This window comes from Onychostruthus taczanowskii, unplaced genomic scaffold, assembly GCF_017590055.1.
Source record: "Onychostruthus taczanowskii isolate IOZ18803 unplaced genomic scaffold, ASM1759005v1 scaffold94, whole genome shotgun sequence".
Taxonomy (NCBI): Eukaryota; Metazoa; Chordata; class Aves; order Passeriformes; family Passeridae; genus Onychostruthus; species Onychostruthus taczanowskii.
This window is the reverse complement of record NW_024507435.1, coordinates 301,710-325,755: the sequence shown is the minus strand read 5'-3', so window position 1 is coordinate 325,755 and position 24,046 is coordinate 301,710. Positions and strand designations below refer to the sequence as shown.

At 37.6% G+C, this 24,046-nt stretch overlaps 1 protein-coding gene across 1 annotated transcript in view; it reads right to left on the bottom strand.

Annotated features, from left to right (window-relative positions):
- Positions 1–24,046, bottom strand: part of DCDC2 (doublecortin domain containing 2) — a 51,564-nt gene that overhangs the window by 20,412 nt on the left and 7,106 nt on the right. The window contains exons 4-9 of the mRNA XM_041426747.1: positions 18,479–18,493; positions 13,816–13,892; positions 13,565–13,696; positions 8,831–8,974; positions 7,971–8,025; positions 6,315–6,501 (exon numbers count right to left, since the gene is read on the bottom strand). Of these exons, the coding sequence (XP_041282681.1) occupies positions 6,315–6,501; positions 7,971–8,025; positions 8,831–8,974; positions 13,565–13,696; positions 13,816–13,892; positions 18,479–18,493 (610 nt within the window). The remainder of the gene's footprint in view (positions 1–6,314; positions 6,502–7,970; positions 8,026–8,830; positions 8,975–13,564; positions 13,697–13,815; positions 13,893–18,478; positions 18,494–24,046) is intronic.

Genomic DNA, 24,046 nt, shown 5'->3' with positions numbered 1-24,046 from the left:
TGTGCACAGCTTTCCTTATAAATAAGGGTTGGCCTTTTTCTTCCTTTTTTTTTTTTTTTTAGCCAGTAACAAACCCAGGAAACTGAGATGACAACTAAACTCTAAGACCTCGTAATACTCAAAAATAGATCTGAAAAACTGTGGAGTGGCTCAGCCCATCTCCACTCTATGACTTCTCCAAATCACAGAAAAAACTCTAACTTCACAGTCTATTAACTCTAGAACTTCTTTTACAGTTTATGTAGGGAGTTACTTTGCAAGCCATGTGATCACAATTAAACTACGGTATTTGAATGGAACAGGCTTTAAATGAGGGTTCTCCCCTCCAAGAATTTTCTGCGACACTTTTGAATTTGCTACTTTCTCAATCAATTTCCTACAAATACTCTTTACAGGATGTTGCACAAACCAAAAAATTAATAGGTTAGGGTTTTTTTGGTGGTTTGCTGTCTTCTTTTTTTTTCTTTTTTAAACCTCAAAACAAGCTGCTGATAACAAAATATACCTTTGGCATCACTTTCATAAACCCAAATTCTGCTGAACCAGAGGAACTAGTCTAAGCTCTAAACCTCACATTTCTAAATGCAATTTCTGTTGTATACAATATATTCAATGCTATTAAGGCTTCTATTAGTGCAGTGGAAGCCTGATCATAACATTGATTGTGTGCTTTATAGGTTACAAACACCAAAGCATCAGCTCACAATCTACTCGATTTGCCCTGAGAAGTGGTGAATGTAAGTCTTGTACAAAAAGCTTTCAACTCCAAGAAATTCTTTAATCATCTTGATTTAAGAGGATTATGGCATAGATTGGTTGTAATATAAATGGCATGCTGGTGAAACTCTCAGTGTATTAAAAAAATAAATTCAAAGTAAATATGCAGCTCACCCAACTAAACTCAGTTGGAAGACTAGGTTAAGACTTAAATACACTGTGTCCATAATTCTTCAGATGTTAAGACCCAAGAAATAATCACTTTCAAACAGTCTAGCACTCAAGAGAAGATTCCATGTAATGCTAAATTGGCAGGGGAAAGGACAGCAAAGAATACAGGACACATTCACTACTATGAACATTTTCTTTTTATCTATTTCCATACACCCCAAAATATGCATGTGTAAACTCACTGTGCAGTTTACTGGTTTCAGATTAAAATTAATTAATCACTTATCAGTGACAGCCAAATGCAGCCAGCTAAAATGCCAAAAGCCTTTTTCAATGTGATTTTCAATCAGGAAAAAATAAAATTATAATAAAGATTAAATAAAATTCCTAAGATAGTGACAAATGCATCCCTTACTCAATCCAAAGCCTTTGAGTTTGAAGGACTATTTTGGAATAAAACTGCAAAGCCAATTTAGGAACTGCAATGAGCCTTCAGAATAGACAGCAGAGCTGTACTGATCAAAACACTTGGGAGTCACCATTATCACTGTGTTCCCGGAGATGGCATCTAGTTTTCTACGAAGAGTAAATCTCCATTTCAGAATAAGACTCATCACTCTAAAATGAACCTGAAAATGTCATCATTCAAGACAGCAAGGCAGCAATTACATACCTGCTTCATATATCCAATACTTCAGCACCTGGTCTAAACTAGATTTCTAATTTCACTGTCAGCTGAGAGAATAAACCAATCTGATGACCAGCGTTTAAGGTATTTTCATCAGCAGCCCCACTAGTAATCTCACCCAGAGCAAGGGAGATTCTCTGCTGACAGGGAAACTTTCAGAGCACTAAAAGCACACACATTAGGAGAAGCTTGAACAGCCTGTATTCTGCCCTTTCAAGTGGACTGGATGTTAATGCAGGTCTCCAGTGTACAAAGAGGTACTGAAAACAACAGGTGAAGCAGTGTCCCCAGAAAAGGGAATGTACCCTCTGCCGGCCCTTTGGATCGCAAGACACTGTTCCAGCAGCGTAAGTTCCTTCCAAACCCAAAGGGAAGTATGACAGGTCCTCAGCAGACACATAAAGCATACAGGCACAGGATAAGTACAAGTATCCACAGAGCATGTCGTGCTGCCAGAGGAAGCCATGCCCACTTATTTGTATTCGAAACCCAGAGGCCCAGTATCTTTAAACATTAACTTCAGTGCAGGGTTTTTGGGTTTTTTCTTTGTTGAAAATGAAACAGCTCTTTGTTTTTTAACAAGATTTGTCCTTTGCCTGTTGGCTTTCTTTCCTGTTGGCTTTCTTTCCTTTCAACTAAATTAAAGATTCTTGTTCCACAGTTGTAGCACAGCATTCACATTAACTTGTAATGAATGCTCTAAAATGCAAAAAAAAAAAAAAAAAAAAAAAAAAAAAAAAAAAAAAAAACCAAAAAAAACCCAAAACCAATATTCTTTGCTCTGTTTAGTTCTCAACACACTTCCATAATTTTAATACTAAGCACACAACAGTTGTGCAGGCTATGCTTAAAGGCTGCATAGCAATAAAGAGAACAAATTTTGAAATAAATAAATTAAGCATCTGACATAGTAAATAAAGGAAAGAAAAATTGTCTTTATGGTATCAAAATGACAAGTAAAACAACAGTTAAAAGAATGCAAAGGAAAGCAAAAAACTTTGGGGAAAAAAAAAATTAGAGTTGACACAGAAACTCACCAATCCAGCTGCTAGAAAAATCCAAAAATTAATAGTATCTCCTGAGGACTGAAATGGTGGTATTTGGGAAAACCCTGATGAAAATGCTGATGAGGGAGAATGAGTCTCCAACAAAATGACTGAACCTCTAGGTCCTCTTCTAAAAAGGAAACAGTTCTAGAATGATACCTATAATTAAGACTGAAGCATTCAAAGGACCTCAAAGAGGTCAGAAAAAAACCATGGTCAGAACTACTCCCTGGGACCCCTTGCAAGTGGCAGACATAAAGGAAAAATATGGATAAAAACCAGGGGAGTCAGAGACTGAGCATTTGCTTAGAGTAAGTCTCTCACGAGCAAGTAGAATATTGCTAGATAGAAATGAAGCTGGGGGCCAGGAGTCTTATTAAACCTAGGACCTGAGCCTATCAATCAACCTCATTCAACAATCAGCAGAATTGCATATTGGGCAGGAGGAACAGAGGTTATGAAAAGAGCAGGACCAGCTTCCATATCCCTGTGGTCATCTCATGAAATATTCACCACTGTTACAAGGCAAGGTATGGACACTTAAACAGACACATCCCAATCTCTGCAGAAGTTGATCCTAGTATGTTAAGACCTCTATTAAAGAAGCCCTGATAACATTAAAAATGTTTTCAGTAGGGTGACAAGACAAAATAGAGAAGACAAAGACAAGACAGAAAGGAGACGTAATGCATAGTGAGGAGTTACAAGATCCCCAAGATGACCTTTTGTCACTATAGGACACGAAACAACACGACGCAAACATGCTGCTGTTCTCAAGGTAGAAAAGGGAAGTTTATTTTCTGACTCCGACATTTACAGATTTCCAAAGGTGACAGTGGATTGGAGGGTGAAAGTGCCACCTCTCCAATGACACTGGACAAACCAACAGTCCACCAAATTTCTCCTCCTCCATAAAAGAATGCAAAACAGTACGTTGTTTACAGAAAGTGTGTGAGAAAGATTGCTACAAGAATGCAAACATCAGAAGGCTTAGAAAATCTTAAATCAGGGCGACAACCTTTCCTCTTGGGCAAGACTCTTTCATGACACAGTAAACCATGCTAGGGAAATGGGCTGGGAAACCCCATCCTGGAGAACAAACTTGGGCGTTTGAGAGGGACCCAAAAACAGAAGTGCAGAGACTTCCTGAGTGCCAGGTGAGGACTTTTAAACATACCCTGCCTGAGACAGAAGAAGGATCAAAACACCACTGAAGCAGAATGTGCTGGGGAGGACGGCGGTAGTTTTAGGTGCTCCCCATGCAGCTCTCAGGCAACAACCAGAGAACACTTAGTGAAAAGAGTGCAAGGGAGACATGTGAAAAAAACAAACGTTTTCACAGAAAAAACATACCTGCAACCATTTGAGGAGAGGAAAAAAAAAACGAAAGAAAAACCTCATGAAGTGCTGGGAGAACTTTAGGCTTTATCACCTGGTGCATTATGGCCTACCAATTTACATATCAGTAGGACCTAGAAAACATCCTTTGAAAGATATGGTTGATAGAGGAGCTCAATTTTCACTAAACATTACAATGGATGCTGAGAAATTAGACATAAATTTTAAAAGAAACAGGACCCACACACCAGAATTGAATGAACAAAGCAATTTATGTTATACTGCCAAAGTGTGTTTATGTTTACCTGGGGAAAGACAATGGACCTCACACACCCTTGCAATCACAGAGCATGAAGAAAATACTTTAGGATACAATACCTTTAAAGGAGAAATTTGGCAATTGCCTGATGGGAATATTTCATCCTTCAGGCCCACAATAAGTTTTCTGAAGAGAATGAGAAAATTTATTCAGCATCGATTGGTTTTAAGCATGTACTGACAGGAATGAAAGTGGTATTTGGACTGATAGCTGTCACTAAAAGCAGGTATGCTAATGCCAAAGCTGCTAATTCAGAGCTCTACAACTGCTTTTCCAGTCTTCCTGTTCCAGATTACATACAAACTGACAATGGATCACTCTTAACCATGATGGTATAGCACTGGGACAGAAAGGAGGGTATCAAAGGAATTTTTCATATTATTATGAAATTATTAATCTTATTATCCCCAAGAAAACATGAAGGTGGAACATGATGATGGTTTGTTGAAAAGCTACTTTACACTTCATGCATCTGGATGGGATAAAAGGTTTCCCTCTGTATTATATGAGATAGATAAATGACAAGGACCACGGAATGGTCCATACCATAAGAACCACAATGGGCACTTCTGCAGTGCTGGCTTTCTGTCAGGGGCAGTCTTTGACAATGAGGATTGGCTGGGCAAGGGATGCACCCACAGCAGCATGGCTCACAGCTCCTACAGCCTGCCTGGCCTGTACTTCAGGTCACTTCATCTTGAGGTGTGACCAGAACAGAATGTACAAAAGACAACAGCTTTGCAGGAAGTGACGTTTTGGAGTCATTGTAGTACCTTTTCTTTTAACTACTTCCCTACAAGCTACCAAAGATCTAAACACAGTGGAGCTCCCACACTCCACTGAGTGAGTGAGTCACATGTGAGTGAAAAGACTTTAATTTCTCAAGAGTTAGAAACATGGAATAATTAAGGCTGGAAAAGACCTTTAAGATCAAGTATAACTGTCAACCCAGCACCACCAGTTAAACCTTGTTCTCAAGTACCATATCCTTACTTTTTTTGAATATTTCCAGGGATGGTGACTCCACCACTTCCCTAGACAGCAGGTTCAATGTTTTAAAATCCTTTCTGTGAAGAAATTTTTCCTAATATCCAGTCTATGCCTCCCACGGTGCAACTTGAGTCCATTTCCTTTTGTCCTGTTACTTCTTACCTGGGAGAAGAGATTGAACCTCACCTGGCTACAACTGCCCATTCTCACTTTTACCAACAGGTCTTTATATATGGAGCTAATATAGAGGATCACAGAGCTTCTCCAAAAATACACTTGAACTCAAACTAGACAATCTGCTGCCTTGAACAGCTTCTCCTAGTTACACAAGACTCACAAAGCATAGAAAAGCTGAAGTGAGAAGGAAACAGTCACTTCTTCAATAAACTTAGAGGCTTTCCAACCAATTCTGTCAGCAGGTGGAGCAGCAACAGCATAACATACAGAGACAAATATTTCCCTATATATGGATATATATATGCCTATATTTGCAAACTGCTGCCATGGCTGTCACAGAACAGAGAAGGGCAAATTCTGAAAGGGCCCCCGGCAGTTCTGCTGTAGAATTAGTCACAGCAGCTACCAGCTAACTGGAGCTTCTGTCTGTGTTCCTTCCTCCCCCAGGCTCTAGTTGTTTTGTTACACAGAGTCAGGCAGGTAATCAGGGATTCTCAGGGACAGCAAGGGGTCCTTTGAGAACACCAGCTCCTTTTCTTCACCTTATTGCAGCACAGAACAGTGGGAAAATGGTGAAAATATATTTTTTTATTTTCCTTTACCAAAAGCATAATGATAGAACCACATGAGCTTAACTTCCAAGGTACACTAAACATCATACACAGCCTCTTGTGCTCTGTAAATGAAGCCAAGAATGTAGTGGGGATGCACAGGTGCATTTCCTAAGCAGAAAGAACTTTGGCAATTCCTGTTTCCCAGAGTAAATGGACAATTTAATAACTATTCAAGTGTGTTATTCTACTATTTCACTGGCTTAATTGAAGACCAAAAGCCACTATGTTACAACACTGTTTATCTCAGTACTGACCATTATCCTGAAGGACTCCTGTGGAAGCTTTTACTGTCTGTTTTCCTTTTGTAGAGTGGCTAGAAAAGTGTCGTCTGGAAACAGAATTCTCTGGATTCTGGCTTTTTTTGTCTTTCCTTTTGGGAAGCTGAGGCGAGGAACTGTTTTCTCCCTGGTCACTGGTAGATTTAGATTGCCAATCATTTCCCTGAAAAGAAGAGGATGTAATTATCAGTGATTATCAGCAAATTAAAAAACTTATTTTTAAAATTTCATTAAGGACTGGTATCACGTGTGAAAGAAGCATAATAATTTACAACTAGTACATTTCAGTGATATCTTAAATCATCCAGAAAAGTATAACTATCCTACTGTATGATCTGACCAATTAAATTCTCAAAAGCTTCCAGGAGAAAATCACATATTTATTATAAGAAAATAATGTTTAATTTAATGAAAAAGAATGGCTAGATGAATCTATGCATGCATGCCTCTTATGTGCAGCTATCTCTCATCCATATGTGTGGACAGCCACAAGATATAACATGTTAACATGACTCGTTAATAAATCACTGTCTGTGTAAATGAGACCTGGGCATTATTCTAAGTGTCAAGAGAAGCTGGAGAAGAATGACAGTCTTCACAGGACAGTAACACATTCAATGGAATGTGAACAGAAACTTGTATGTTTGATTGCTTACTTCTTTTTAGTGGCTCCAGAGACTCATTTTGTTTTGTTTTCTTTTGTAAAGAGTGAATGGACATGACCAACTACCACAATTATAATGACATACTGTGAGTCTGATTCCCTGCTGTCTTGTACTTGTACAGCAAACTGCACTTTTGGAGAACTGGTAAAAACAGACACTTATATTCTGTTTTCGCACTAAAATTAAATCCACAGAGGACTCTTCTTGTAGCAATGTGGGGTTAGGCTCTTCTCCCAGTCAACAAGCAACAGGGCAAGAAGAAAGGGCCTAAAGATATGTCAGGGTGGTTCAGGTTGGACATAAGGAAGAATTCTGTCACTGAAGCAGTGATGCTTAATCAGGCTACCCAGAGAAGTGGTGGAGTCACCATCCCTGAAAGGGTTTAGGAAACAACTAGATGTGGCACTTGGTGCTATGGTTTACTTGACACAGTGGTGATAGGTCAGAGATTGAACTCGATGACCTTGGGGGTCTTTTCCAACCTTAATGGTTCCCTGACTCATTTTGTACACATATAAATAGCTAAACAGGATGCAAAGCAGAGAAGGATGAAGCTCTGTATGTAGTGGTTACCTAGAATAAAACATATCAGATTGCAAACTGGTTTAGGACCTTTTTCAGACTCAGTGTTCAGAAACCTTTGTGAAAGGTTCTGTGTTTTTCCTTTAGGTATATAATTTGAATAAATAATTACACAAATGATCAGGTTTATAGGAAAGACCTCAACCCAGCAGCTGATCTTTGCTATGGAAGCTTTTATCAAAAACAAAGCAGCCCTTATCACAACAATATTTTCTCAAATTTCTTCTGTCTAATTGACACTGCAAATAGCTACAGATTTATCAGGCTTTAATAAGCATGCCACCACACGGCTGTGAATTTTTTTCTCTTCAGATTTAATTAAAACCCAAAGGACAGGGACTTGCCATCTGCCAGAATTTAGCTGAATTAGAAATTTGATACTTACGCTGCCTTTAGACTTTCGAGATCCCACAATTGGAGGAAGTACAGAGGTTTTGGAACTGCAGGAATAAGCCATATATTAGAATTGTGTATCCTGTCATTGGCACAGACATTATGTATCTATAATCAAGGCAGATAACACCAAGATGGCTATGGCAACAGAGGTAATTGTTTTTTTCCCTTTGTGTTTTCACTAAGCATCACTTGTTCTGTTTACTAGACTATGTTTAAATGCATAATCATTAACTTATTCAACAAGTGCATTATCCCACAATGCATACTTTATGCACCAAAACCTTGCAGAGCTGTACTGAGTGAATTACTATGTGAATTCTCCTTACAACTTCAATTTCTTTCCTTTCATTTCAATGAAATGGTTCCAAATCCTCATGTTTTCCAAAGGTACAGAAAGCACAAATTTCTCCTTACAGACACCCAGTTTAGGACTCTGTTATGTGATTGTTCTAGCCTACAGAAATAGACCCAAACATAAAACAATCTTAAGGGAGTATATATTTCACATTACTAACCAAGAGTAGACCTAAACTGCAGTAGCTGCACCTAATCTCATTCAGTTGTACACATTTGTATCCCAAGAAAAAAAAAATAGGATTACTTTGACTTAGATTAATTTTTCTCAGATGCTAATTTTGTGATACATGATCAAGGGAATGCTTATGAGATTAACTGGTCTTCTGAATTTCCATTTCTGCTTTTGTTACTTTTATCTCAGTTTTCTCAGAAGCTGACAGTGAAGTTTTGCATCCGTACTCACCCATGCATCATTCTTGGATTAATAATTTTGTACTTTACTATTGACACACACAAGCACACAGGAGTGTATCACACACCTTTAGAACTTACCCCTGTGACCTTCTCGATGTAGATTTGGACAGCACATCACCATACGGCAATTTCTTAAACTTTTCTCTACCCACTGCAACATAAATTTGCCCATTCTCCAAGTCTGACCCATTCTGAACAAGTTTTCCATCTACAGTGTAGAGTCTGAAAAAATATGAAAATGCTTATTATAATAAACCTTAACATTCAGTTAGGTGCATTAAGAGCACTGAAAGCTATGTTAATCTAAACTCACTAAATATATGTTGAATTTCCAGATATCAAACCCAATAACTTACAGCAGACACCACACAATGATCAGCAACTACATTTTTAAAAAACCCCACCAACCAACCAAAAAAAACAAACCCAAAAATAACCCAGAACAAACAAACCACCAAGGAAAACTAGCAAAATAACTATTTAAATCACAGTTTATATAAAACTAACAAAGTATGAAGTGCTATAATAGATTAAATACTCCCCTAATTTCTAGAAAGAAATAAATTACTTTATATTTATAAGGTCTTCAACACCTTTTCCCTGTTACTGTGGAAGTAATATATTCCATGTGTTCCTGACCCCTCTCCTACTAAGTTCTACCTTTTATCTGTGCTCAGGGAGCTATGCAGTAACCTGGCAAGAACACGGTATTCATGACTGAAAGCCCTGTCCACCTATCACAGACCATGCCAATAACACTGCATTTATATTGTTGCATTGTGTAGATTAGAAGGTTGGAACCTGATGGGAACAACAGGAAATACTATACTACATTAAAACAAGAAGCCATGTATCTTGAGCACATACCAATAATGACTACGTCTATTACACCAGGTGGATTTTTACCATAATGACTTCTTTCTGAGAAGAAAGGAATGTATCAGGGACTGGTGGGGAGAATTTACTTCCTTGTCAAGTTCATGATTTTATTTTGGCATGGTCAAAACAGTGAGTAAGGAGGAACATTCAATAATAAATTAGCTCTTTCCTACACAGCATGGTTCAAAAGTCAACAATATTTATATTTCATTTAAAAGTCAACAATAACAACTTTAATGAAAGTCTTAAATGCAGGAATGTTGAATGGCTATCTTAACTGCCTTTCTAGAAACCTTCTACAGGAGCTATACTATGTATGAATTTATAGTCATAAATTTCAACACACTGCAAGGAGACGTAAAATTATATACACAACCATACTATGAACATTTGGGGAAGAATATCAGGAGGCTACCTTGAATATACCCTTGACTTATAATGTGCAAAAAATATTCAGTTTAATATAGAAAGAGCTATTAAACTTGATACATGTGGTGACATAACCTTGAATAAACACAGAAGAAAATCATGCACTTTACTGAACCAGGAATCACAGAATATCTGAGGTTGAACAAGATGTCTGGGGACCACCTAGACCAATCATACCTTGAGAGCAAGAACAACTAGAGTAGGTTGTTCAGGATTGTCTCTAAGTATGTATTGAACACCTTCAAGGATGGAGACTTCAGTGCCTCTATGGGTAACATGTTCCAATATATGATGACCATTACTGTAAATTTCTTTTTTCCTCAGTTCAAGTAAAATTTCCTTCTTTCATTTCATGCTCATTGCCTCTTGTCCTATCATTACGCACCACTGAGAAGAGCCTGGCTTTGTCGTCTTCACTCATTCCCACCAGGAATATACACACATTTAAAAGATCCCCCTGAGCCTTCTCTTCCTCAGGCTGCAGAGTCCCAGCTCTCCTAACACTACAAGTATCTTCAAGCCCTTCCTCTCTGTGGCCCTTTGCTGCACTTGTTCCTGCATGTCCATGTCTTTGTTGTATTGTCCACATGAAAGTACCCTAATTTTTTGTGTGTCTCCTGCCATATGGGAACATGTTTCTAAGTGCAAAGACTGAACGTTTTTAAAGGTAAAATTGCAGCTATTTTAAATCTAGATCACATTGCTGCTTCCTTGAGAAGAGGTATGCTTAACTCTGGAGCACCTCATTTGTATTACTCATATTTATTTCATAGTGCAAACATTCCACAGGCATGCCAGCAATTCAAAGAGCAATTTATGTTTCACTACCACAGAGTCAACATCAGTTACACACAAACAATGAAAATAAAACAAGCTATCAGAAAATCAGCAGGAAGCCTATTTCTGAATTAATCTCACTGTGTTCTGCTAGATTGCATTGCACTTTGGGAATTTGGGGGAAAAACCAGCACATCAGTGTACCACAGCTTAAGAATTGTTTATATATTTGTATGGGGTGCAGATATAGAGGGGTACATACAAAATAACTGGAGTATTTTTGTTCCTGATCTTTCATTTTGCTTGTGCTTTAATGTTATATTTAAAGTGCAGAAGTTGTTTAATATAACTCAAATAAATGTTACAGATTACCTGGCAATCTTTAATTGTATTTTTCACTCTGAAAATAATAATCACAATAGCAAAATCTAACATAATCAGTCTCTGAAGATGAAAGTGAAATCAAAAATGCATTACTTAAAAATGGATCTTCAAACAAATAACTAACTAAATGAACTTAACAATCACACACAAATTTTGTGACACAAATTTCTGAAGCTACTTTTTCACAATTTCTGAATTTTGAAGCCACAGTTTTCACCCACCCACTTTGCCACAACCATTCACAGACCAGCTGGGTTCTCTGGCTTGTATTATATAACAAAAATGTCCTTGTGGTCACTCCTTCTGAGGATGACCTAAGTTTGCCTTGTGAAATGTCACAAGATGAGGACTTCCACATTCCCTCCTGAATCCAAGCTAAAAAGTGACAGCCAAAGGAAAGCAAGCATACAGGCTGAGCAAGGGAGACAGCAAAGACACAATTTCTGGGATAATATCCCCAGATTCCCAGCTGCTGATGCACCCAGTACCTGCCCTTCAGGTTGCTGCACCCCATCCCCATCAACAATCTGGCAAGCAGAAAAGCTGCTTTCCCATTATCTCCCCTCTCATATTTCATGCTTGCATCTCTATTCTGATCAGGGTGATCAATAATTTCTTTTTTAAAAAGCCCAATGTGAAACTGTGAGACTTGGTAGCTTTTAAAGTCTTTTAATAACATGAAAAAGAAAAAGCTGCCTTGTACATAATGCAGGTTCTTGTAAATCCACTTATGCTTCTTTAATGAGAAATTGCATCTTCCCAGAGTCAGTGGTGTTACCAGATCTCCCCTAATGCTAACACAATTTCAATAAACCCCTGCAAGTAATGTGTAACTTACTAGAGAACTATGATCACTTAACTAATGGATTTAATATGTATTTCTAATATTTTAAAGGAAAGAAAATGAAAACTGAGTTTATAGAAAAACAACAAGGGGAAAATATTAAATAATTAAAAATGTCATATGCATTATCTTATTTTTGAAGGATTAAAGATGAGCACTGAAGGGAACGTCTCAAAAGGAATCTTAGTTATATATTGAATGCTTTCAGGTATAACATTCAGTTTCACCAGAGTGACACCAAGTAATGAGAATAAAATGAGAAAGACTTTTAAATTGCTAAACAACCTGAGAGCAGAAAGAATTGGTATGTTGTAAATGTCTTTTCTCACTTTGTTCACTTCTGAATTACACTAGTGGAGAAACAGATCCAGAAAGCTTCAACACATGCAGGTTTACTATACTGCAAGTGCAAGTCATAAGCAGCCAGCTAACAGGAGCAAAGAAGTGTGGTGCTGAGAGAAAAAACTTGATGAGAGCTAATATTCAACAGCATTACCTCAATCTTCTCTCACCTTTATCAAAGCGGAAAGCAAGCAGAAGAACTAAAATACCACCTTATCTTCTTATCTTATCTGTTTTGAGAAAGATTTTGCAAGCTTAGCCTCAGATATTGCATAGGCTGTGAAGAATGATTTTCCACAAAAGGTCCTTTCCCACCTGATGAAGTGATTTCTGCAATGTGCTCTGCATGGGGCAACACTGGAATGTCGGTAATTTGCTTGCACACCTTGAGAGCCCACTGTGTTAAACTGCAGTGTTTCTCATGGACATCACATCTATCATTTTGCTCTAAAACTTGTAACTACCAAATGCCACTTTAGGTAACTTATTTTACATTGTAGAAGCCTTGAGGGACTGAAACCTATCTATCCAAGAGGTCACCTCCTATTCTTCAGATACCTCAACAACTCAGACCAGCTGAGATACTGGAACTGGCAAACCCCAGTAACAACTTTGGCCTTGGCTTTTATTAAGAGGATGTGCCGGATTTGAAGCACATCCTAGTCTTGCCCCAGGTATACAAACCCCAAAGAATCTATAATATTCTCCTTGAAATTGTTTGCTCCAATGAATTTAAAGAACTATCAAAATTAAAAAGTAACACACATCACATGTATCTCACATTCCAAATATCTTCACCAACTTTACCATGCTCCTTTATTTCATTATGAGATGTAACTTATTTGCTAGTACTAAATGTATTGCATTATTATTGTAATATTACAGGCCTGCTAATTAAATAACTAATGAATGAATATTAATTTTAAAATAACAGTTTAAGCAAATTGCAGTTATTCTTTTTTTAAATAGCAGTGGAAATGAAATCTGAAGGTTACTTAGAGTCAATGTATTTCCATTTTGTGGCCTTTTGGTATGTTTTAATTTTCTTACAGTGAAACTTCCCATAAAATAGGAATGACCCGTTATAACTACCTACGGAGTTTTAGAAACATCTAGGCATATAAAATGTATCTTGCAAATATTCAGCTTCCTTATACCTGTGAACAGCTCCACTTCTGAGGGTAACTTTTCCTGTCACCATTTCAAGAATATGATCCCAGTGATTCAGTGTTTTCCTGGGAATGAGGAGGCGCACTGCAGGGCTAATAAGGTCTCCATTAGCAAGCAGGCTGAAATAAAGCAAAGTAAAATAACTTGGAGGAGCATTTTAAACAAAGCTCACCTGAAGTGAACACAATACCACCACCACCCCTGAAACGGCAACCCACTAAATGAAAATTCTGCTTACAAAATAGTGTAGGGCTCCTGGAGTGGCTTTCGAAACCGTGCTGACACAGTGATCCTACTGTGAGTAACTGGCTTGACCTGCAAGAACAAAAGAAGAATTAGAAGTTACACAGTCCTCATAGTCAGAAAAAATTTACCCTGACCACCATCAGCAAGTGGGATAGCAGGTCTTTAAAGCATGCATTTTATTCCATTCCAGCTTCACCTTCTACAGAGCACACATAATTACTGCTGCAGGTTTATATGTGTGATGAATAACAACCACAGCACAGCACAGCACAGTGCAACATGGCACAACACATGGTTTGCACTGAGGAGACAGAATTGTACGGACATCTTTGGCTGTTCTAAAGACCCAAAGAAATACGCCCAAATGCTGTTCATGCTGTCTTAGTCTTTATTGCTTATAATCATGGTGCAGGCAATTTAACTATCTTCTCTTTTTAACAATAAATGATGTTGCTAGATCCCTCTGCTATTGTAATAACTACTTTTGGGCTTGTACAGGCCTTTAATCCAAATCCATCAGTAATTTATAAAGGTTCCTGAATACTTTGCTCATTTTAGAGCAATGACTCAAAAGTGAGGTGAACTGCAGATTTTTAGCCTTCAGAATAATACATAGGGTACTTAATTCCCAGAATTATTCCCTCTACTCTTTTGAATGGACACTGCACTGAGATCAACATTAATGTTGTTATTCTGAACAGAAAGTTAAAAAAAACCAAAAAGGATAAACACAAACTCCAAAATCATTAGGAAGATTTCTTTTTAATTCTTCATCATTAGCAAATCAAAATAAGGTGTTAAACCCAAACAAACAGTTGAAAGTTATAGTACCTGCATTTACAAGTTCACTACATTTCTAAAAAAAATACCATAGAAGCTTAAAGGATTAAATAGCTGGTGTGCAGAGAGACATGCTTTCAAAGAGATATACAAAGTTTATTTAAACTGGCAATTTACCAGCCACCACGTAAAGCAGTCTAATGACATGATATGTTGCAGTTTTATCACACTCTGTGCTAACTTAACCAGTATTTCTCATTTAATTTGTAGGAAATGGTCTGAACTCCAGTGCTTTCAGTCTTTGCTTGGATTTCCACACAAATTCATTTAGTAATGGCTAGAATGTTTTCCAGTTGTTTCTAGAGCATACACTGAAAAGAAAGGTGCTCAACCTAGTAGATAGTCCCAATGGGTGAAAAATTATTGTTAAAATAATCAAATCTGACTTCCCATATGGGTCAAAGAATGTCACACAGTAAATTCTGCACCAAGCACATAAATTCTGGAGGTGAGATAGCAAACTTAGGAGAAAAGGAACCAACAAAACAAAAGCAATAATGGCACTCCTTAGTGTACAATCATTTCAAGTAAAATACAACAGGTAAATATGTTGAACAAAATCTGTTTTGAATGTTTGCTGAAAAAGAAGCATATTTATTCTGAATTCAACTCACTTCAACTTTTTGTGTTTTTCAAAGGCCCTTGTGAGGTGTGTAGCCCTCTCAAACACTTGTGTTTTGAGACACTCAGAGGACATAAAAGCCTACAGTGGTTATGGATGGAGAAAGGCAGAATCAGCCTTTGCACAGCTCCATAGACTAAAAAGACTAAACAGAAGCAATCAGCCCCAGAAGGGCATGGTGATTTGAAGGTCAGTGCAAAGGGATATTTTGGCCAGAGACATCTGCAAGAGGAGAGACAGCAAGGAAGATGTTACTAATGCATTGTGCCAGCATTGTTTGCAGACCAGACTAGGCAGCAGACTCCTGGCATGGCTGGGAACCTTCCCTTAATGCAAGCAATTCACAAGCCATTTGCATTTACTCCTTAAGATCTATTTTGTAGGTGCATGTTTGTTTTGGCCTCATACAAAGAGAAATTTTGTACTAGACTGTACATAAACTATGCACTAATGCGTAAGGTAATTGTAGTTCACAGTCTTGCTGTCAATTCCAGTGTGATCTGAATCAGGTGAAAGATTCACAACTACTACTAAAGGCTTGGAAAGAGGGTAAGAGGTTGTTATCATACAGCTCATTAGGGGAGGAAAAGACATTTTTTGAGAACTGCCAAGTAACTTAGGAGCTCAGCCATTCTTGCAGAAACATTTGAAACATATTCTTCAGAGCATAACTGGTCATTTTTGTCAACAAAATTTGAAATTAAAATTTACTGGGAAAAAAAGAAAATAAACTTTAAACTGCAACATCTGAAAACATTTCTATTGCTGCTGTCAGCCATTAAAGGGTTATTTTCTCAGTGTAAGCAATCTAATAAAGAGCTTCAGAATACAGGGGGAAAAAAAGTAACTGTTTAAAGGTTATGCTACCCGAGGCTAAGACAATACTGATTTACTTCCATAGCACCAGGTCTTAATGTTTAGGCTCCAAACACAAAATGGGAGTTACTGAACCTTGTATGCCCTTACACCTTTCTTTGTAGCTGGTAGGTTGCCAGGATAATCCCCTACAAAATATCTAATACATAAATAGTAAAATTATAAATCACTAAAAAACTTGATTCCACATCCATTCCTGATGCTCACTTATGCTGCTCAAGCTCTCCCACAGTCTCTCCAAACAGTCCATCAAATTAAGTTCTCTGATGCAGTCTGCAACATTCAGGTTCCAATGCTCCACACTTCACTGGAACAACTAGAAAGCATTCTCTAAGCATAAAGAAGCCCTTTAGGATAGCCTTAGGTGTGTCCTATTACTTGGTTGCTCCTGAAGGCTTGTGAAACCATTAATTTTGGTGTAGGCTACTCAGAAGCCATCAAGTGATTGCGTGTAGCCCAGTCACCAGACCCTGGAGAAAACAATAATCTGACAGATGTTAAGAGCCCATTTATTATTTGAAGGATTGTATTTCTGCCCCTAATAGATACTGAAGCATCAACCTGGAAGTTTGTCTTTTGGGTTGCTCTCTGAAGATCATTAGTTTTTCTGGCAGCCTTCTGCACCTTACAAGTTTAGGCTTGTTATTAAACAAGCAAACTGCAGGGGATTATAACATGGGACCAGCTTGGGCCACAACTAAATATTTGTCTGTTCCACCTAAGCATGGCCTAAACTGGAATAAAATACAAACTTGGATTGTTTATCTAAGCCTGTTTAAATCAATGTATTAAAAATATGTATTTTAAAAATGAAGATAATATGTTAGTGCAATAATACATTTGATAAAATGAAACTACAAAAATCAGTGCAAGGAAGCATGCTCTGAAGGCATGTTCTATAAAGATCACACTACACTGTGATTAAAAAGAAAAAAAAAGGTAAGAAAAACCCCACCACTTCCATACTATACATGTTTCTTTTCATTAATCTGACTGTTCTGTTTGTAGAGTTTAGAATCACTTCTGTCTGATCAATGTTAAACTATTTATGGTCATGAAAAGCAAGGCACCTAACTTCAAAATACAGGCGTATACCTAAATAAAACACCAAGTGCTCAGCCACAGTAAATCAGTTTATTTCCTTTGAGTTATATGGAGTTCCACGAAACCATCCCAGTGAAAGACCTGGTTCAGGGGTTAATTAAAGAATACATAGTTCTGCTCCTATTATGTTTGTAGGAGGCACCACATTGTTGCAGTGTCTGGAATATTCTGACCCCTCCGGCACTGTAGAGTTACATATTAACAACCAAGTGGTCTTGGGTAAAAGTTTGTGCTTACATTAAGAGACCAGCATCACTAGCCCCCTAACCCCTTTATTTTCTTTTCATTTCGCCAGCCACATTCTCTGATGATGTACATCAGCACTTTACCATTTACGTCAGCAACTGCAAGATTTACATTAATCAGTGGTCTGACCCCATTATGATTTTATCTTTAAATTTTGTACATTTTCAGTTTGTTTGAAAAGACCCATTTAAGGGCAGCTTCCATTTCCTACTGACAAACATTGCCAACAATTCACAATTTGTGATGAGATACTGATCTGAGGTATTACACGACAACACACAGCAGCAGCACAAAGTGTCCAGGGGAGGAAGGAGGAACTCAGAGAAAACTTCACGTAAGCTGGAAGCAATTCAATGACAATTTGCAAGGCAACAAGAGTTACACAGCTGGAAATACACCATGGGATCACAGACACTCAAAACCACTATAATTTTTTATTTTTCCATTCTTTAAATAAAAGGTATTTCACACAGAGCCTCTTACAGCAGAATGGATTTCCCTTACTTAAGAGAGGAGTTATCATCTGTGAAATGACTTTGCAAAGCACCTTTCAAAGTCTGGGAAAAACAAAACAGCTAAACTCAGCACAGGTTAGGTTCTGGGAATGGGAATCACTCTGCAGTATTTGAGAACTCTGTAAACACTTAAATCTCAGAACACTTTTTACAGAGTCTCTTGGGAGTCCAGCTTTCATCTTTGGTCATAACACACTGGGGTTGAACTTGTGATTAGCTCTGAGTGTCTCCTGACAGCCTTTTGTAAATACAAACACACAGCACATCAGCATCCAAGTGAAGAAAGGTAATAAAATCCATGCCTTCGCAGGTGTTTTAAACAACATCCTCTATATTTTTCACTTATATTCTAAACATAGCTATATTCTAAATATTTTCAAAATTTAACAAACACAAACACAACACTTAAGAAACACATACAACACATTGCTCAATCTAGTTTAGGTACTTACATCTTCCAGTGTTGACTGTTGGAAGAAAACACCAAAAACAAAGCTAAATGACCAGCAGCCAAACCATTACCTGAGGCATAGTGTCATATTTTTGTAGGAAAACCATTTTGAATTAGTCTGTGCATATCCACATGTATAGCTGAATATAATATGTGTGTATGCATAAATATATACACACTTTAATACAATTTTCATTTAAAAAATTCTGTTACATTTATGTTCAGCTGACTACTTGAAAACAAATTACAACAGTAAGTTTTCTAAAGCCATTACAGCACAGGAAGGATCTGTTTCCTAGAAACATTACTTTCTTTTTTTTTTTTTTTTTTTTTTAACAGGCATTTTTATACACAATGACAAAAGATGCAGAGTCCAACTCATTAAATAACTAAAAACATGTCACTCCTTTTTAGAGCACTATGAATGGGTTTGCTTATGCCATCTTTCTAATTCCAAGAAGTGTTACACTGGGAAGTGAATGTCACACATATGGCATTAAATGGAAATCATCATTGACAATGGCTACTCATGTAAGGACTCTGAGCAAGGCACACATTGGTTTGAAGTAGACAGATAAAAATTAGTAGTTTTCACTTCTTTCTTCAGACACATGCTAACCAGTAAAAGATAATAAACATAATCTCTAACATGGAGATGTATCAAATTTATTTGTTTTGGTTGGTGTGAACCTATTTGCTGGTCCCCACGCATAGAGTTTTTGTTTCTATGAATGCTGCACTATACTTCTCGACACTTATTTTAAAAATATAGACTGGAAAGTGGGACAGACTCTGAAAACTACCCAACGTCCTCTTGGCTACTTGGGACTTGAAAAAGGCACATGGCACTTCACAGAGTCAATACTTGTATATAAGAAAAATATACAGTTAATGAATTAGCATTTTAACTGGTCTCTGAACAGGCCAGTCTACATACTCAGTTTCTAAAATGCACTTGAGGATAGGTTCAAATAGAAATGTAACATTCTTATCTTTTCCTTTCAGTGGTCATTTTAAATAATTAGACATATGCTAAATACTTTCACAGTGCTGCCATGAATACACACACAAGTTACTCATAGCTAAGAAATGGTATCACTAACTGATTTATTTCCTTTCCTTACCAGAAATGTTCCCCCATCAAAGGGGGCAATTAAACAGCTGCATGATTTACAGGATAACATGTATCACAAAGCCACACTGGACAGCAAAAAAGCAAGAGTCAAAAAATGCAATGTGTCTGAACCAGATGCTCTGTGCTGCTTTGATTTGTGCAGGCTTAAAAGTTGGCCTTTCTCACTGCTACCAATGTAGTCCTGCGTGCTGTGAACATCTCACTCATTACTCACGTCACTTTATAACTAACCTTTCGAAGCTGTAAATATTTCAACACAATGTCACATTCCAAATTTATCAGCTCATGCAATGAGCCATGGCCTTGCCAGTTTGTTACAATGGCCTGTTTGTTAATCAATGTGCCCAGGAAAATTGAGAACAAATATTTACATTTCCCTGGGGTAGAACTGGGGTCAAAAGAACCAAAATCCCATTGATACACACCATCACCACCCTCTGATGTGAAAGAAAGGAATGTTCAAGGTTCAGCGATCAAAACCAAGCTAGAACAATAAGTTTTCTAAAGCTATTACAGCACAGGAAATGTTATCTATTTCATAGAAACATTACTTTTTTATAATGGACATTTTTTACACATTGACTAAAGCTGCACAGTCAAACTCACTGAGCTGTCTGCCTAGTACAAAACCATTTCAGCTATCCTACGCAGTAACTAACTTGGATAATCCACATCTCCATGGCTACTTTGTTAGTAGATAGTGCTCTGGATAGTACAGACCGGCCTTGAGCCAGAGACTACAAACCTTTCTACTGGGGTGCATATAAAGCAACACTCAAACTGCTATTAACTGAGCAATAGGCCACAAGACCACAGCTGCACACAAACTTCTCAGCACACAGAAAACATGGATGAGCTGGAAATGAGCTCTTCCACAGCAGACAATCATGTAGTGACTAAGGGAGCCTTCTAGACTGCAAAGCTCCTACAAAATTCCGAGTGTTTAAAGCCCACCTGTTCACCTTCAAGGTAAATTGCCCTCCTTTTCAGCCACAGTAAGTGAAATGGAGTTTATATTCTCTGTACATCTCACCTCAGCTATTTAAGCTCTGGAAAGAAAAATTTTTCAGTCTGGATCTGCCATGACTTTGGGACATGGGACTAATGGCCAAATATTCAGCAGGGATAAGTCAAACAATGGCATGGCCTTATTGGCCCAGACACACAGCCTATGCAATGATACAAAATAGATCACAGATGTGTTCTCTCTGGACCCCAAGAATAGCTTCCATTTCTTCTGAGTTGCACGATGCTGTACCCACACTGCTTACAACACACACAATGATGGCATCAATAACAGAGTTTATTCAACCAAAATACATCCTGATATTAATTTCTGACACTGACATCATAGTGACGATTCTGGCTGGTCTTGTCTCTCACATTTTGTGTATTTTCCCCAAATTCTTTAGACTAATTAAACCAAAAGGAAGTCTCTGGCTTTTACAGCTCATCAAAAGGACCTGAAGCTAGAAACAGTCAAACACCTGAAGTACAAAACACAACCCACAAAAAATCTTTGTTTTTTCTTCACCATTTTTAGTCAAAGGCAAAAGCTTTTAATGTTTCAATTAAGTCAATTTAATACACAGCAACAAATTATTAATGAGACTAACACATGCCTCACTAAAAGTTTCAGTACTAGTACCTCTTCACTCTTTCCTGGCCTCCTCACAGGCCAGGAAGAACAGCTACTCAATGAACAAGGCAGGTCTTAATCAAGGAAGAGAACAACTTTCAAGTTTCAGCTCAAACTCAATACAGACCATTGAATTCTCCAGTAGCATGAACCAAAGTCTTTCTGCTGCTCAAAAATTCAATAAATCCATTTGTAAGCAAGTTGCTAGTCAAAATACTTGAAAATGCACAGTTTAGGTAACACAGAAGTATATCAAGAGAAGTTTTATGCATCCATCATTCAAATAAGGAAAAAAAGGGCCCGGCTTATCTTCTAACTGAATGTCTGGGCAGTTCTCTAATTCCTCCTGGTATAAGGCTGTGAACACTCAGGAAGGGTATTTGTTTTGTATGTCTTGTGCTAATTATGTTACCAGGATACTAAATACCAAACAATGGCATATCACATTTAACTATTAAAGATGTTGCACAGGAAATTAAAGATATATATCACATTTTTTTAAACTTCACATTTTAATAGTCTTATTCCTGAAAATATGCTTACAGCAGAATTACTAATTAATTTATCACGAGAAAATAAAAAATTCTTGCCCGGACTGTGATGCCAGCCGAAGAAATCAAATGTGTCAGATATGGAGTAGCAAGAGGGTTTACAGAATTCACAGAATCACAAGGTTGGAAGAGACCTTCAAGATCACCAAGTCCAGCTCATGCCCTAACACCTCAACTAAACCATGCCATCGAGTGCCACATCCAGTCTTTTTTTAAACACATGTAGGGATGGTGACTTCACCACCTCCCTGGGCAGACCATTCCAGAACTTTATCACTCTTTCTGTAATTTTTTTTTCCTAGTATCCAACCTATAACCTATAGTTTTGCATTCTGGCAGAGGAATATGAAGTGGACCTTTATACACGACTTGTTACCAGCCAAACACTATTTTGTGTTTAGCAATTTTTGGTTGCACAAATAATGTCTGAGGTCTTTTAATCCTTAGGAAAGAATCTGGAAATAATATCTTATGTAGTTACATTGTTTTGACATCAAAAAGCTGTATTTTGCACAGCCTGGGATAATTTCTAGTATCTACTCAGTCCCTTTAACAAAACTATCTTCTGTACAGACAAAATATCCATGAACCATTTCTAACTGACAGTTAGATGCTAAAGTGAATCAAGAGCCCAATAACTGAAAAATGACAAGATTTTTCCTATGATTAAACATGTATGTTGTCAAACATGATAAACAGTAGTTTTGAAATAAAAAATAATAATAACTACTGTGATTTTTCATGAGAAGGTACTGGGAAAAGAATGACTCACATCAAGTTAGATACAAGGTATATCCAGCATGAATACACCACAGTAATTTGTGAAACCAAGACAACATCATATACTTCCAAAATGTAATTTTTACAGGTAAGTGCAATCATACCACTGCTGAGAGACGAGTGGTGTCCTTGTCAAGCAACAAAGGATGAGGAAAAACAATTGCTATAAATGATACTAGAATAATTTAATTTTGAAACATGGAGGAACAGGAAGAAATGCAGGATTTGCAAGTCTTCAAAATAATTTTATAGCACCTTAAATGCTTTTGGGGAGAATTTTAGTGCTCAGTTCATATCTACCAAGTCTCAAACACTGTATTTTCTACTTCACACTCCCCTGTCATGGTGCTTGCCTCTTCTGTCAGCACTGGACAACAGGAACCAGGACCTGTCCCAGGACCTCACCAAGAACACAGTGGCCAGATAACATACACTGAGATTTGCCAACCAAGTATGTCTGGTCCACAAGACCCCCCAGCAGCTGCTGAGTGACGGGCTGTGTATCTGGAGACCACTGGTAGAAGACATTCTGCCAGTCACATTTTCACTCTGCAGTCACACTTCAACACAGGCACAAACACATTCTGTGAAGCTCCCTAGATAGCAAAAGCACTTTACTCGGTGTCCTAGCCCATGTCTATGTCTTCCAGAATGTGACCAATGTGAGAACTGATAGGCACTGGACCAGAAAAAGAAATTTAAAATTATTAAAAAGTTCAGACATTCACTCAAATCCTTGTGATTAGTAAGTGTTTTCACTAGGGAGAGGTTCTGGAAGTGTATACAGATACAAATATACATGTAGGATAGCTTTGAGGAATCTTTACTAGTCCTCTGAAGAAACATTTGTAATTCATATGAATAATGTAAAGAATTCGTAAAAACATTGATTATTCTATTCAACAAATACTCCTATAAATGTGACTGCACCTAAACCAAATGATAAAACAAGAAGTTGCAATCAAAAAGAAGTTGTGGAACAATAAAATAAGTTTATGCAAAACAGTGAAAAAGTGATTTACCACTGGGAAAATGTGATTTAGTTTTGTTAAAGCTGCCCACACAATCACCTTGTCCTAGAAGTCCAGAAGAAAAAGGGAAGTGCAGACAAAAAAATGCAACATTCTTACTACCTAAGATCAACCAAGGGCAAATGTATCAACAGTAGAGTAGCTCTCTGCAGGCCTACTATGGCCTTCTGATAACAGACGCTGTTTCATACAGACAGTAAAACCTTCCTTTTTTCTCTCAGTTGCGAGAGACTGGTTCTTCAATATGAAAATATTTCTGCTTTTCTTGGGTACCTGTAATTCTTTGCTGTTACAGTATCACTGGGCAAAGTTTATTTATTACAATGTGTTCAAACACTAGTTGATCATAAGACGTCAAAGAAGAAAGGAGGCTCCAGCTGAACATATTTTCATGAAGCAAAGAGAGTTTAAAATAAATAGCTGCCTACAGGAT